General features: G+C 35.8%; 1 protein-coding gene across 2 annotated transcripts in view; it reads right to left on the bottom strand.

Moving 5' to 3' along the window:
* The window catches only part of LOC105211555 (uncharacterized), a 54,287-nt gene that overhangs the window by 8,102 nt on the left and 33,154 nt on the right, over nt 1-13,031 (bottom strand). For both annotated transcript variants that reach the window (XM_011183055.3, XM_011183056.3), the window contains exon 7: nt 8,210-8,386. In XM_011183055.3, the coding sequence (XP_011181357.3) occupies nt 8,210-8,386 (177 nt within the window). The remainder of the gene's footprint in view (nt 1-8,209; nt 8,387-13,031) is intronic.

Here is a 13,031-nt window from a genome sequence, read left to right as displayed (position 1 = left end):
GAGGTTGTCACACAAGCTGGGAAAGTTAGACTTGGACAGCGGAGGTCGAAAATTTGTATGTGTATCCAAGAAATTCTTGGTTCCTCTCCATTTAAAACAGTGAGGGGAGGCGATTAGTTAAAGGTGACTAAATTTGGATACAAGGAAAAGCTACAGAGTGACTCCAGATTATTAGAGCAATTACTTTTGGAGGCTACGAAGTACATAGAGAGATAGTTTCAGTTAAAAGAAAAAATAAATATTGATTTGAACTGGCATACGTGGGTTTTGTAGTGGAGTACACCGCTTAAGCTAAACAAATAACTACAAAAGGATGCAAAAGCGCTGGAAATAAATGTATAAATAAGTTAAGTGCATTAAAGGAAAAATTTAATTTAAGTATAGTTCAATACTAGGGTAGCTTGTAGAAGAGGGCAAAAATGCTTAGCTCTTGTTTATCGCTGTTTTAATTGGCATTCTCATTTGTGTGTCTGTGTATGAGTTTGTTTGTGTGGTTTACTCGAAAACCGACACCTCATTAATCGATTAATTACGAAACTGCGACATTTATGTAGTTTTAGACCATCAAATTTGCACGCGCAACAACAACGTTTATTTCATTGGCGAAATGTATTGCGGTTTTGGGGCTAAAAATAAAAATGCGGCTACCGCAGAGGCCCTTTCGGAGAGTCTGTGTTCAAATATAATTGTGCGGTTATCAATTACCTCGCGTCGTCCCAATGCATAGTACTTCATTCGAACTCGAGGAACTTATAAGGAACTTGAAACCTGTCTTGAAGATAGGTGTATGTTGATAACGGTGTATTTTTTCACCAAAATAAAGAAATACTTTACAATTATATGTCCAATTAAGCCACAGATAATAGTAATCAATTAAACGCATTTTGTCTTCATATCAATCAAGTTTCCTACTAAGCATTTGATTTTATTCGTTTTATTTTTTAATGGAATGCGGATAAGCCGCAATACACTTTTTGGTGTAATTTAACTAATTCACATTAGTTTGCTGTTATTTAGTGTGTTCTTTTTGTGTATTGGCAATTAATAGTATTAATAATACGAACTAAATATGTATGCCACAGTAGAATCCCGATTATGCCAATCAAATAAAACCAGGGGAATTCCCGCTAATACGTATAATTAATAATAATTTCAAAGCAAATAAAACAATATTTTACTTTAAATAAATTGTTACTATAGAATGGGTTGACGTAATGAATCACAACCTTTTTTTGGGATCCGATTCGTCCCGTCTTTCAAACCATTTAAAAGAAATATATAGAGCTTCAAACATTTCTGCGTAAGATGGTAATCGATTCATCACCTTCTCTCTCTTTCTCTCTTTACTATTCAAATCGTCAATGTTTTCTTCATCAGTTAATATTTGGAATATTAATACTAATATAATTTTAGGCTAAGAGTTTTCATTGTTTCTGTTATTTATTGGGGGTTTCGGTGTGTTTGGTTTGGTGTTAAAACACCCCCTAAACTCAGAGAAAAATATATGTTTGTTGATATGGGTTTGGAATGATGTTATTGATCAAAAAAATCACATCAAATTATTAGAAATTATATAAGTTACAAAGTTTTTTTTCTTATTCATATAATTCGAACTTTCTCTACATTTGTACAAGCAGTATCGCTGAAGCTCAGTGATTAATTGAGGATTACACGGGATCTCACATTCCATGTTATATTTTCCTTGGTTTTTGAAAGAATTCTTCTAGTATTTCATCAACTGACAGATCAATATCCCTATGAATATTAATTGATGCTTGACCATTAAGCCTATCTTGACCTGTCGTATTTCGTAAATAGGTTTTAATTCTCTTTAAACTTGAAAAACTTCTTTCCGGTGATGCTTTTGAAACAGGCAATTACGCCAATATGCGTAAAATCTTGAAAACATTCCCAAAGGACGTTTTGTTCACTGCTTCTAAAGCATTTTCACCTCCTCAAGAAAGTTTTGTTCTGAACAGTTGATCACCCTTTCATAAAAAGAAAATATTTCTCGAGCTTTTTAGCATCAAATTCGTACTTTGGGAAAAATACACAAAAAAAAAAAAAACAAAACATGTCCTATAATAACTGAATTTTCGCGAGGGAACTGCTATATTAAAAATACGTTGAGTAATAAAACTTTTCGTAAAAGAAACCCCACCCATCCCCAAAAATTTTTTTTCTGGATCCGCCTCTGCTAGAGCGTGTATCACTTCACAGGAGCAATAGATGTATTTCGAAAATGGAAAATATGAAAATCATCGGAAAGTTGTTGAGCATACTGTACCCAGTTTCTTTGCTTTACACTCAATAACATTATGTCTGTTGATAGTGTATATCTTTCTTTGGCACTTTAACTCTTTGAAAACGATGTAAGCCACATGTAAACAAAATTCAACAAACAATGTATGGGTTATGGGTGCAAAGTGCTGGGAAATAGCTGATAGAGCTAGCCTTGCATCGCTCAATAACAAAACACATATCCTAAATTCAATTTCGAAATTATGTTTATTTGCTTCTAGTGATATAATTTGGATAAACGCCCGAGCGCCGCAGTCGCAATGTGTTTGCCAATTTAGCTGGATGAATGCAAGATGAATAACGATATCGCCCGCCCAAAGATAGCAATTAGGTGATGCAGCGCTCGCCAGTAATGACTCGGCAGAATTCACATCTGTTATACTTATGTTTGCATCCATATATGTGTGTAGCGAACGCGCGCTTCAACGTTCATGGTCCATCCTTTGATCGGTTGGCGAATGGATACGGCAAAATGCAAGTGCTGGTGTCAAAGATAATGGTTGATGTCCGTCCCGCTTCTGGGCAAGCGAGGCAATGCTGGTGTCGTGTGGTGCAGTGCCGGTCATCCATCAATTTTTATTGCTGAACGAGCGAAATTATACCAACTGCCGTTATTCAGAGACATACATATGTACATATGTATACTGTGTGAATGATGTGAGTTGAAGATATATGTTTAGGGAAGAAAAGGAAAAAGTGAGACCAGTGAAGTAGATTCATTGAAGTAGGGAGTACCTCCTTCAAACTGCACCATAGTCTCGAGAGCGTTAGATATATAGAAATTAGGTGTAATTAAGGTTAGAAAGTGTTTGACATTCGGAATGTCTAACGTGTACTAATCTAGAAAACACCCTCTAGAAAACACCCTCTTTCATACTTCTTTAAAACTGTGAATTGAACAATAACTTATGTTTCAAAAAGAGCTTTTTAAGAAATCTCTTAGAAAACATTTCTGTAGCTGGTTATAGGCCATGGAAACAATGTATTTTGAATCTAGTGTAATAAAGATTAGATATCTCTGTTCATCTAAGTACACCGTTTTTTATTATATAGAACACAAAACATTTTAATGTTCAATGATGCGGTGCCGTAAACGATGGTGGGATGAGCGGCACAAGCGGAAGCACTTAGTTCAGTGAGCCTTAGAGTGACAAAACAAAAAAGTGAGGGGTTAATGTATGAAAATTGAAATGGAAAGCTGCTAAGAGAAATAAAATCGCGGATTAAATAAGTAAAACTGCAAACGAAAGCCCTAAAAGGATTGTTGGTGTGCAGCGAAGCCATTAAGTGGGAAAGTAAACACGTTGCCCTCGACACTTAGCGGCAAGACACGCGCTCCCATTATGATGCTAATACGCCTCGTTGGAATGCAAACTTTACCAACACAAAAAACTACAAGAGAAAAACCGGTAAAAGAGCAACGAAACTTGGCAGCGACAAAAAGTGTGCAAGCGATGGGAAAACTTTTGCCCAACAAAATAAATCTGTTAGTAACACCGTTAAAAGAAAATGGAATAAAACTGGGAGCACTGCCGAAAAAATTGAAACGAGAGGACGTGCGAAAATCCGTCCGTTGATTCCGTTGTTGCTGACCGCACTGCAGGGAGGCGGTTCAAATCGCGCGCTGTTGGACACCACTCAGGGCCAAATGGTGCTCATGAATATGATGAATTAGCGTGCTTAAGATTCGCGGTGGATACACAGAAGCGCCCGCAACATTGGAACCGACCATCTGCCCTTTGAACGCGCTGATGCCGCGCAGCTTAAAGCGGATCAACGCCATTTTGTTTGCACAACTGTAGAACGGTTTGTGTAGAAGAGTATTTTTGAGCGGACGAATTAACACATATGTATGTAAGATTTGCATATCCAGTTTGATTTACACATGTGCCGAGCTGGCATATGCTGCTGCAGTCTTGTCCGCCCCGATAGAAAGCAGAAACCATTTAACTGTCCGAACATGCATATGCTTTCCCATGACTTGTACGAGTTTGTGTAAGCATGCATATGTGTTGGCGATTAAAGCTTATGCCGGTAATTGACCTCTATATGCCCAGCTGTGGGAGATTTCATTTAACCCTAAATGTGATTAGAATTTCGAGTCTTTATTTTGTAAGTATGCCACGGAGTGTACACCTGAAAGAAAATTCTTGAAAATGCCAATATGTTCTCTCGTATATCTAAATTAAGGATATAGGAAAATTAAAATACAATTGATAAATAAATTAATAATAACTCATTTAATGGACTTAATTTCACAGTGTATACAATTTAGAATCCTATCCATCATCTGAACGGAAATAAATCTCAGTGTAATATCGGGTGATCCAAGTAAAGGTACTTTTTTCAATAGCCTTTTTTTGGCAGATCACGCATGAGTCGTGTCAAGCTGTCATGTTATTTTAGTTCAGTACCGATTGGCACTTCATCATGGAAAGACTTACGCCTGAACAACGTTTACAAATTCTTCAACTTTATTACGAAAATTCACGCTCTGTAAAGAATGTGAACTGAACTGCAAGAACTGAAGCCGCTCGACCTTCCTCAGCGACAAATCTCTCAAACAAACCTCTGCTCTTCAAGTAGATATAAGTAAGCCATAACATAGAGGGTTTCGTTTTTTCGTGGTATAAGATATGAACAATCTACCGAACGCATTATCAACTGATGATAATGTCATTGAACTTGAGAAGCCTTAGACTAATTGATTCACTTTAAATACACGTGCGTCATCCCTCTTTGGCGCATTATTCGGTTACACTTGCGCCACAATAACTACGATATGCCTACTTAATTAGGGGTGGTTAGACCACCGGCATCAAATTGTTCAGTGATTAAGAATGTGGGTGTGTTGTGTTGGTGGCATTCAGGTGTCATGTAATTAAATGCCTTTATTGATTAATTACAGATAAATAGAAGGCGAACCACTATAAATATGCAAGCAGTTGGAAAGGAACTGTGAGCTTAAGAGTGTTGGTGATTCTTCTATGATTAGATTTCTTAGTATATAAATATTACAGTATATACATATAATAGACCAAATGAGAAAAAAACTTGGACGTAATTTGTAATTTAATTGTATTGAAGTATTAATTATATTTTATTTAGTCCTCTATGTTTTTTGTACTGTAGTATTGGACTGTGGATATCCTTACCACAGTTATTTTTCTTAAAAATTTATATTAACGATGTTTCACTGTAAATAAACGTATATATATGGAACTACGTTAAATGAGGAGAATAAATTATATTCCACGGCTTGTGCACAAATACATATAAATAGAGCAGAACAAGGAGAGGAGTATGTGCGGTGGCATTGAAGATAGTCATCAGGAGATAGTGTTACTTAGGACATTGCACTACAATTTAGTTTAGAGTAAAGCTAATCTTTAATAAAAATTCATTTATTTGTATTAGTTTAAAATTAAAACAAGTAAGTAAAGGCTAAGTTCGGGTGCAACCGAACATTTTATATTCTCGCAATTTATTGCTACATTTTTATTAAGATCACACACAATGTGACCCATATATTCGGCAAAGTCCAATTGAAAAACGAAAATCATCATATATCGAATATAGGCTGAGGTAATTCCTGAACCGATTTCACTCATTTTCACCACTAACACACACTATATTTAATATTCAACCTAACCTTTGTCTGGGAGGTGGGCGTGTTTATTATCAACTATCAACAACTATTTTCATGATGTATGGTGGGGTACTTCAACTTTCCCAAAAAAATTACATCCAAATATGCCCCTTACTAGGCGATCCTTTATACCAAATTTTACTTTTATAACTTTATTTATGGCTTAGTTATGACACTTTATGTGTTTCCATTTTCGCCATTTTTCTCCGGTCCGATTTTGCCCATATTCGAAAGCAACCATCTCGCGGTGTATGTTTACCAAGTTTCGTCAATATATCTCAATTTTTACTCAAGTTATAGGTTGCAGGGGCGGACGGACAGACAGACCTTTGGATTTTGACTCGTCCCGTCACCCTGATCATTTTGATATATATAACCCTATATCTAACTCGTTTAGTTTTATGACTTACAAACAACCGTTATGTGAACAAAACAAAAAGAAAAACTACTAACTCTCTGAAAAAAGTATTAACAACAAGTAAGCAACTTTTGTTGCGAGAATATAAAATTTTTTTGATTTTTGGTTTGGTTGCATCGCTACTCTACAGGTGCTACTATAGAGTGTCTTTGATATACGTATAAGTCTAGCTTGCTTACCGTTGACTTCCATTTGGGCCTTAAGAGGTCCTAATAGAGCATAACATTGAAATGTGTGAAAATATTTAGTTTAAAGTCGTTCAATTGTTAGGCGATTTTTGTTTAGTGGAATACATGCCGTATAAGTAACATTTTGTACTCATGATTCATGAGTAGAGATTGTACAGTGTAATCAAATAATAATATTAGTGAACTTAATATGTATGGCGGTACTCACTGAGTATTATTCAGTTTTGAAAAGTTCAAAAATGTTGATATTTCATTTGATCATCTAAAAAACTGAATTTTGCTCCTTGAGCGCCTAATCGGAAGTTACTCGTCTACGAGTACTTCGTGCTTTCTATTCGACAATAGCTATTTATCTAGTATGGCATTGAAACCCCGTTTTGATTGAACCTTTCATTTCCAAAGATCTATTACATGGCATAACTTCTCCGGAAGGCTACATTATCTCACTATTTGAGAGCACTTTCCGCTTCTTCTTGGAACCACTTTCCTTGTTGGAATTATGCACAGTTTTCAGTGTACTTTGCGCACAAAAAATACAGAGTAACCACAACTTGTAACCTGTTGCCATCACTCATCAATATAAGCACGGAGTTCCATTTTGTTTTTGGCAGCCGTAAATATGTTATTCAATAATTTCGTTATTGAAATTTTTGGTCGACATGTTTATTAAATTTCGTGTGCAGCATATGAAAACGCTTCAAAGTGGCTCACAACAACGTGGCTGCATAATTAAATAACGGCAAATTTATGACGCTCCACATTTCTATAAGTATATACTCGTATGCATGGAAGGATACTGTACTGCGAAAGTGTGTACGAAAGTAGGAAAAATGAAAGTAAAGCAGATTTCACTGCCGACTGGCATCTTGTTTATGTTTTTTTTCCACTTTAATGAAAATTCTTTAATATTTTTCGCCTTGCTAACAGCACTCGCCTTAAACTGAATAGCTTACATAATATCCGTTTGGTATTCCTTCAATTATAAAGCACAGCAGCCTTATAGAATGTAAGATGTTATGCACAGAAATTCCCTTCTTTAAGAAAAAGAAGATTAAGTGTAAGCAAAATTCTCCACCAGATAAATCTTTTGAAATTAAAGCGCTGGCACGGGAAAGAGTGAAAACATTCAAACGAAAAAACCTAAGGCGGATTATCCTTTGAGAAGAGCAGGCGCTGGCAGAGAAGACAGCTTCCGGAAGGCATCGCTAAGCTTGTGGAGTGCTAAATGGAAGGGTAATTTTCAACGCCCGGCACAGCTATGTAACAAATAATATAAAATAAACCCGCTCCAGTGTTTTTCACATTTTTAATTACTCAAAGAAACAGGTATTTCGGCCGCCATATGCAGTGGAAAAGATTTTGTAGAAAAAGTGGCATAAACTCTTACGCGAGCGGTAACCGCTCACAGTAGTTATACAGTAGTCATCGAGGTCCACATAGCTTTGAGGTTCGTCTGGGTTGAGCTTTGTGTTGCAAATGTGGCAGCTGTCAATTTCATCTCTTTATTGACTTTGTATTTGTTTAAAAAAAAAGTTATCGCTTTCGATAATTCGACGTCTCACATAAATCTTCTCAGAACATATAAAATATTTTATCCTAATATAGTATTGTGTAAATAATTTTAGTGTAGTGATATCTCTTAAATTTTCCTACCTGTACATTATCGCATTCGCTCCATGTTTTCAAACGCGGCTCGAACTTTTTATCCTTTTCGCTAGTGCTAGGCGGTGGTTTGCTACCGATTCCGGTATCTTGAGTGGATATCCATACTAAATTTCCTTTTGTTTGCCTTACTAGAATCATTGCGTGCTTGCCGTGCGGTACCTCATGCTGCAAAGAAATTAAAAGTCGGCATTTTTATAAATATTTAAATCATAAAGAAAAGGAATAAGAAAGATAAGAAGATGAAAAATTTTTATTTTTCAGCTATAAAAAGGCTTTCGCCGTTTTAAATTAATTCATCTTCTAAGAGAAACTTAAAGAAAGGTCTGACATGTAGTCGGTTGATTTTTCTCTCAATAAGTCGCTCTTAGAAAGCTGCCAATAATATTGTTATACACCGCAAACTAAATTTGTCAAATACATAAATATACATATACATATGTAGTGCATTAATATCGACAAAAAATCAATTACATTTATCTACTTTTGACATAGATTTATTTTTGGCAGCAGTTCGCAGTGGTGAGCTTAATGCTCTTGCCTGAAATATATTGATTTGGAAGTCTGAACTTAAGGTTAAGAGAAGGCCTCGTTGATCTTCGAACTGTCTGTATGAAATCAGGTTAAAACACCTTTCTAAGTTAAAAACGGAAATTTATATAACATTCCTTTTGAAAGAGGCAAAAGGGTAATTAAAGTAACGCATAAATAATTTAATAAAAAGTTGAGATTGTTACATTTTATGAGGTTTTAAGGACTTCGTCTGGGGTAATTACTTTGGTTTAAATTTTTTGATTGAGCGAGATGAGAGCGTTCTTGAAGATTTCACTACACAAGTGAAAAGAATTGCCTTTCCTAGCTGGTGAATATACATATGTATATATATGAGATAGTTACTGAAAAGTTGTTATCATACATACAATGACATTTGGTTTGCCACTACTAAGAACAATTTTGTCATAAATCACGAAATGATTCCAGCTCACTCGTCGCTCCTGTTCAAAAAGGAGAGTGTGTAAGTTTCTCAATAATCAGCAGAAAATTCTTTTGGTGGAATTTCAATTTATTTTCCTCAATAAATTTTCACCGAAAAACCCCGGCGCTTTACAATACATACTTACACATGGAAGATTATATTTTGGTATTGAAAATGCGCTGTTGGCTCGCAGCAGAAAAACCATTTATCTCTAAATGATGGCTGCACTTTTTCTAAACTGGGCGACTTCATTTGCGCACCTGTAAGGTTATTTGCTTTTGTTGTAAATATGTTCTAGGCATTGGGAGTGCGAGTAAATACAGTATTTCATGGATAAATATGCCACGTTCATATACATTTGATTCCACTCACGTTCCATAATTTTCCAAATTTAAAAAACGCCAATAAAACAAAACATGTTCATGTCTCTAGACATCCGAGTATTGTTGGCCTCGAAAATATGCAGACATTTATCAAAGGAAAACAGTGTATTTTCCCATAAAATGCGCCAAAGAGTGCATTGGTATTAAAATAGCTTGAAGTACTCGACTCGTGTATATAAATTTGTATCGGAAAGGAGAAACAGGCGAATCGCCGTGAAATCATAAATGGCTGATAGATGCTTCGGCCATCGCATAATCGTCCAAGCACACCGTTTTGCTTCGAGGCGGGTATTTCAGCAATTCGAATCGCTATTCCAAGTGCTGACTGCAATATAAATAGTTTTGTATGCTTCGAAAGCAATTCGTAATCAGCGTGTGATTTATCTGTTTTATTACTGCTGCTGTTTTTGCAATAGTATTTGCCAGCTGTTGAGCAAAGCGATTTTGCTCTTTGGCAAACTGAAATAGGTAGCTATATATACTCGTGGGTACGAAGCAGTGTGAGAGTAGCCTTTTAGAATCATCTCGTCGTAACACGGTACTTTGATTCGAAGGATTCCGTGAAATATGTACATACATAATAAATGAAATATGAAACGCATTCCTTGTGAAAAATAAAGATATTGAACTAAAATTTCCGGCTTTTATTGGGTGTGTATTATTCAATATAGACATTGAAAGCAGTTGAAAACGTTTTTAGAAATAATTTTGGCTTAAAATTCAATATCATCGTCAAAATAAAATGTAACAAGTAATAATTGTGTTCTTAATTTCTATAAAATGTCTGAGAGATGTACCGACATTGGAAAAAACTAGCCAATGGAACTGAGGTCATGAGGTCATCTTTGGTATGTGGGATCTTGAAAAGTTTTCATTTTCTCCAATGCTGTATTTCTGCAAAATTGGATTTTAATATCTTGACTGGACTTGATTATTAACCGTTTTGACCACATTCAAACTGTAACATGAAATATAATGAAAATATATGTACATGTATTTACTCTGAAAATGTAGACCAGAACTTTTAAAAGTTTCAAACCTTTCCTGCAACCATGCATTACAATACTGTCTGCTTAGCTCGCTCTCGCACTAATCAAATGCCAAGATGCCAAAGTTATTTTCGTCGCAAAACTGGGTAAGGTAGACTACTCTATGCAGAAAACTTACAGGCCGATCGGCCTTCAATCTTGTAAAAATTAAGGATTCGATGCGTGATGATCTCACTAAAACATTACCACCCCATCGTTTGCCTTTCATGCAGCATGAGCCCACTCCAAAACTCGTATTATTTGTAATTTCTGCAGCCATTGCGCCATAACTAAAAAGTATGAAGCAGCGTAAATTGTGCAGAACTTCAGATTGTTTTTCAGCAGAGATTTCTGGGCCTGTATACGAATCTTATTAGTATCGACACAATTTCTGTATTTACCGGCGTATCAACAACTTCAATATAGAAGGTAAATACACTCCCAGGTATGATGGAGGAGGGTTTAACTCCGTTAAAGAGCTGAAAGCTATGGATGATTGGTGATTGGAGAATTGAGAAACACTTGAAATACCATAAAACCCGATCTCTATTGTGGTTAGATGATTTATGTACAGTTATCTTTTGTACTGTAAAATTAATCTAACATTTCCATAGAAACTAAGGGTGGTTACACAATGTAAATACAGGGCTCACCGCTTAAATGCCCCCCGCTTAAGTGCCTTTCCCGCTTAAGTGACCATATTTTGCGGTATAGTTGTTTTTTCTCTAAATTGACATATAAAATTCCCCGATTAAGAACATCTGCTGAAGTTCCTTTCCCGCTTAAATGCCTGTAATATTAAGATACAAAATTGATTACAATTTTCCTTTTTAAGAGCCTTTTCATATTTTTGACGTTTAATGCGCGGTGTATTGTCAAAAGGAAAACATATAAATAGTTTTGTAATGTTATTATGTCATATTTATTGTTATTATACTCTCGCAACAAAAGTTGCTAAGAGAATATTATAGTTTTGTTCACATAACGGTTGTTTGTAAGTCATAAATCTAAACGAGTTAGATATAGGGTTATATATATCAAAATGATCAGGGTGACGAGACGAGTCAAAATCCGAATGTCTGTCTGTTCGTCCGTCTGTGCAAGCTGTAACTTGACTAAAAATTAAGATATCTTGATGACTTGGCACACTTATTTCTTGGCACCATAGGAAATTGCTGTCGAAAATGAGCAAAATCGAACCACTGCCACGCCCACAAAATGGCGAAAACCGAAAACACCTAAAGTGCCATAACTAAGCCATAAATAAAGCTATGGAAATAAAATTTGGTATGAAGGATCGCACTATGAAGGGGCATATTTGGATGTAATTTCGTTAGGGAAGTGGGTGTTGCCCCGCCCTCAAATAGGTTTTATGTACATATCTCGCAAACCAATAGAGCTATATAAACAAAACTTTCTGCAGTGTTTTAGCCACTTCTTAATACAGTCCAAATGAAAGAAATCGGATAATAACCAAGCCCACCTCCCATACAAAGGTTAGATTGAAAATTATTAAAAGTGTGTTAACTCTCTAACGAAAAACGTCCAAAACACTAAATTTCACATAAGAAATGGCAGATGGAAGCTGCACTCAGATTTTTTTACAAAATGGAAAATGGGCGTGGCGTCTGCCACTTATGGGTCAAAAAACAATATCTCAGGAACTACTCGACCAATTTCAATGAAACTTGGTTTGTAATAGTTTCCTTACATCCCAATGATATGTTGTGAAAACACAACCACGCCTACTTCCTATATACCAGAACTTTGAAGACGATCTGAATCGTTTGCTTTACAATAAATAAAGTAAGCACTAGTGAAGATATCGGTGCAGAACTTTGTACAAATACTAGTGTGGCAGCCCCATTCTAAAAATCGCCGAAATCGGTTTTCAAGGTCCCATATATCGAACATGAGGACCTCGGTGCTTCTATCCTAATATTAGGGTTTCCAACTTTCAATGGACTTTGTACAATATATATGACGAATATGTGGGTCAAATTGTGGTCGTAAATAAATTGCGAGAGTATAAAATGTTCGGTTACACCCCAACTTATCCCTTCCTTACTTGTTAATAAGTATTTTTGTTATTAATAAGAAATACATGTGACTTTCATTCTAAAAGAAAAAATATAAGATCGAAGTATTTGAGAAAATGCGTGGTAAGCACCTCGAGACACTTAAGCGGGATTTATTAAGTGTCTCAAAAGTCTTTCATATTAAGAAGGGGCACTTAAGCGGGGATTACTGTATTTCTAATTTACATATTTTTGGCATAAATTGACCATCACTTTCGGGTTCAATGTTCATTTAACGTTGTTTTTGTGATTTTGATTACGCTCGGCCTTGGTAGCCTTACAGTGAAAAAATCTGGTTGGGCTTTCGATAGTGAATTCACATAACCTTTTAAAATTCGGGTCCCGCGC

The sequence above is a fragment of the Zeugodacus cucurbitae genome, chromosome 4, assembly GCF_028554725.1.
Source record: "Zeugodacus cucurbitae isolate PBARC_wt_2022May chromosome 4, idZeuCucr1.2, whole genome shotgun sequence".
Taxonomy (NCBI): Eukaryota; Metazoa; Arthropoda; class Insecta; order Diptera; family Tephritidae; genus Zeugodacus; species Zeugodacus cucurbitae.
The sequence above is the reverse complement of the archived record's forward strand: the minus strand, read 5'-3'. Positions and strand labels throughout refer to the sequence as shown.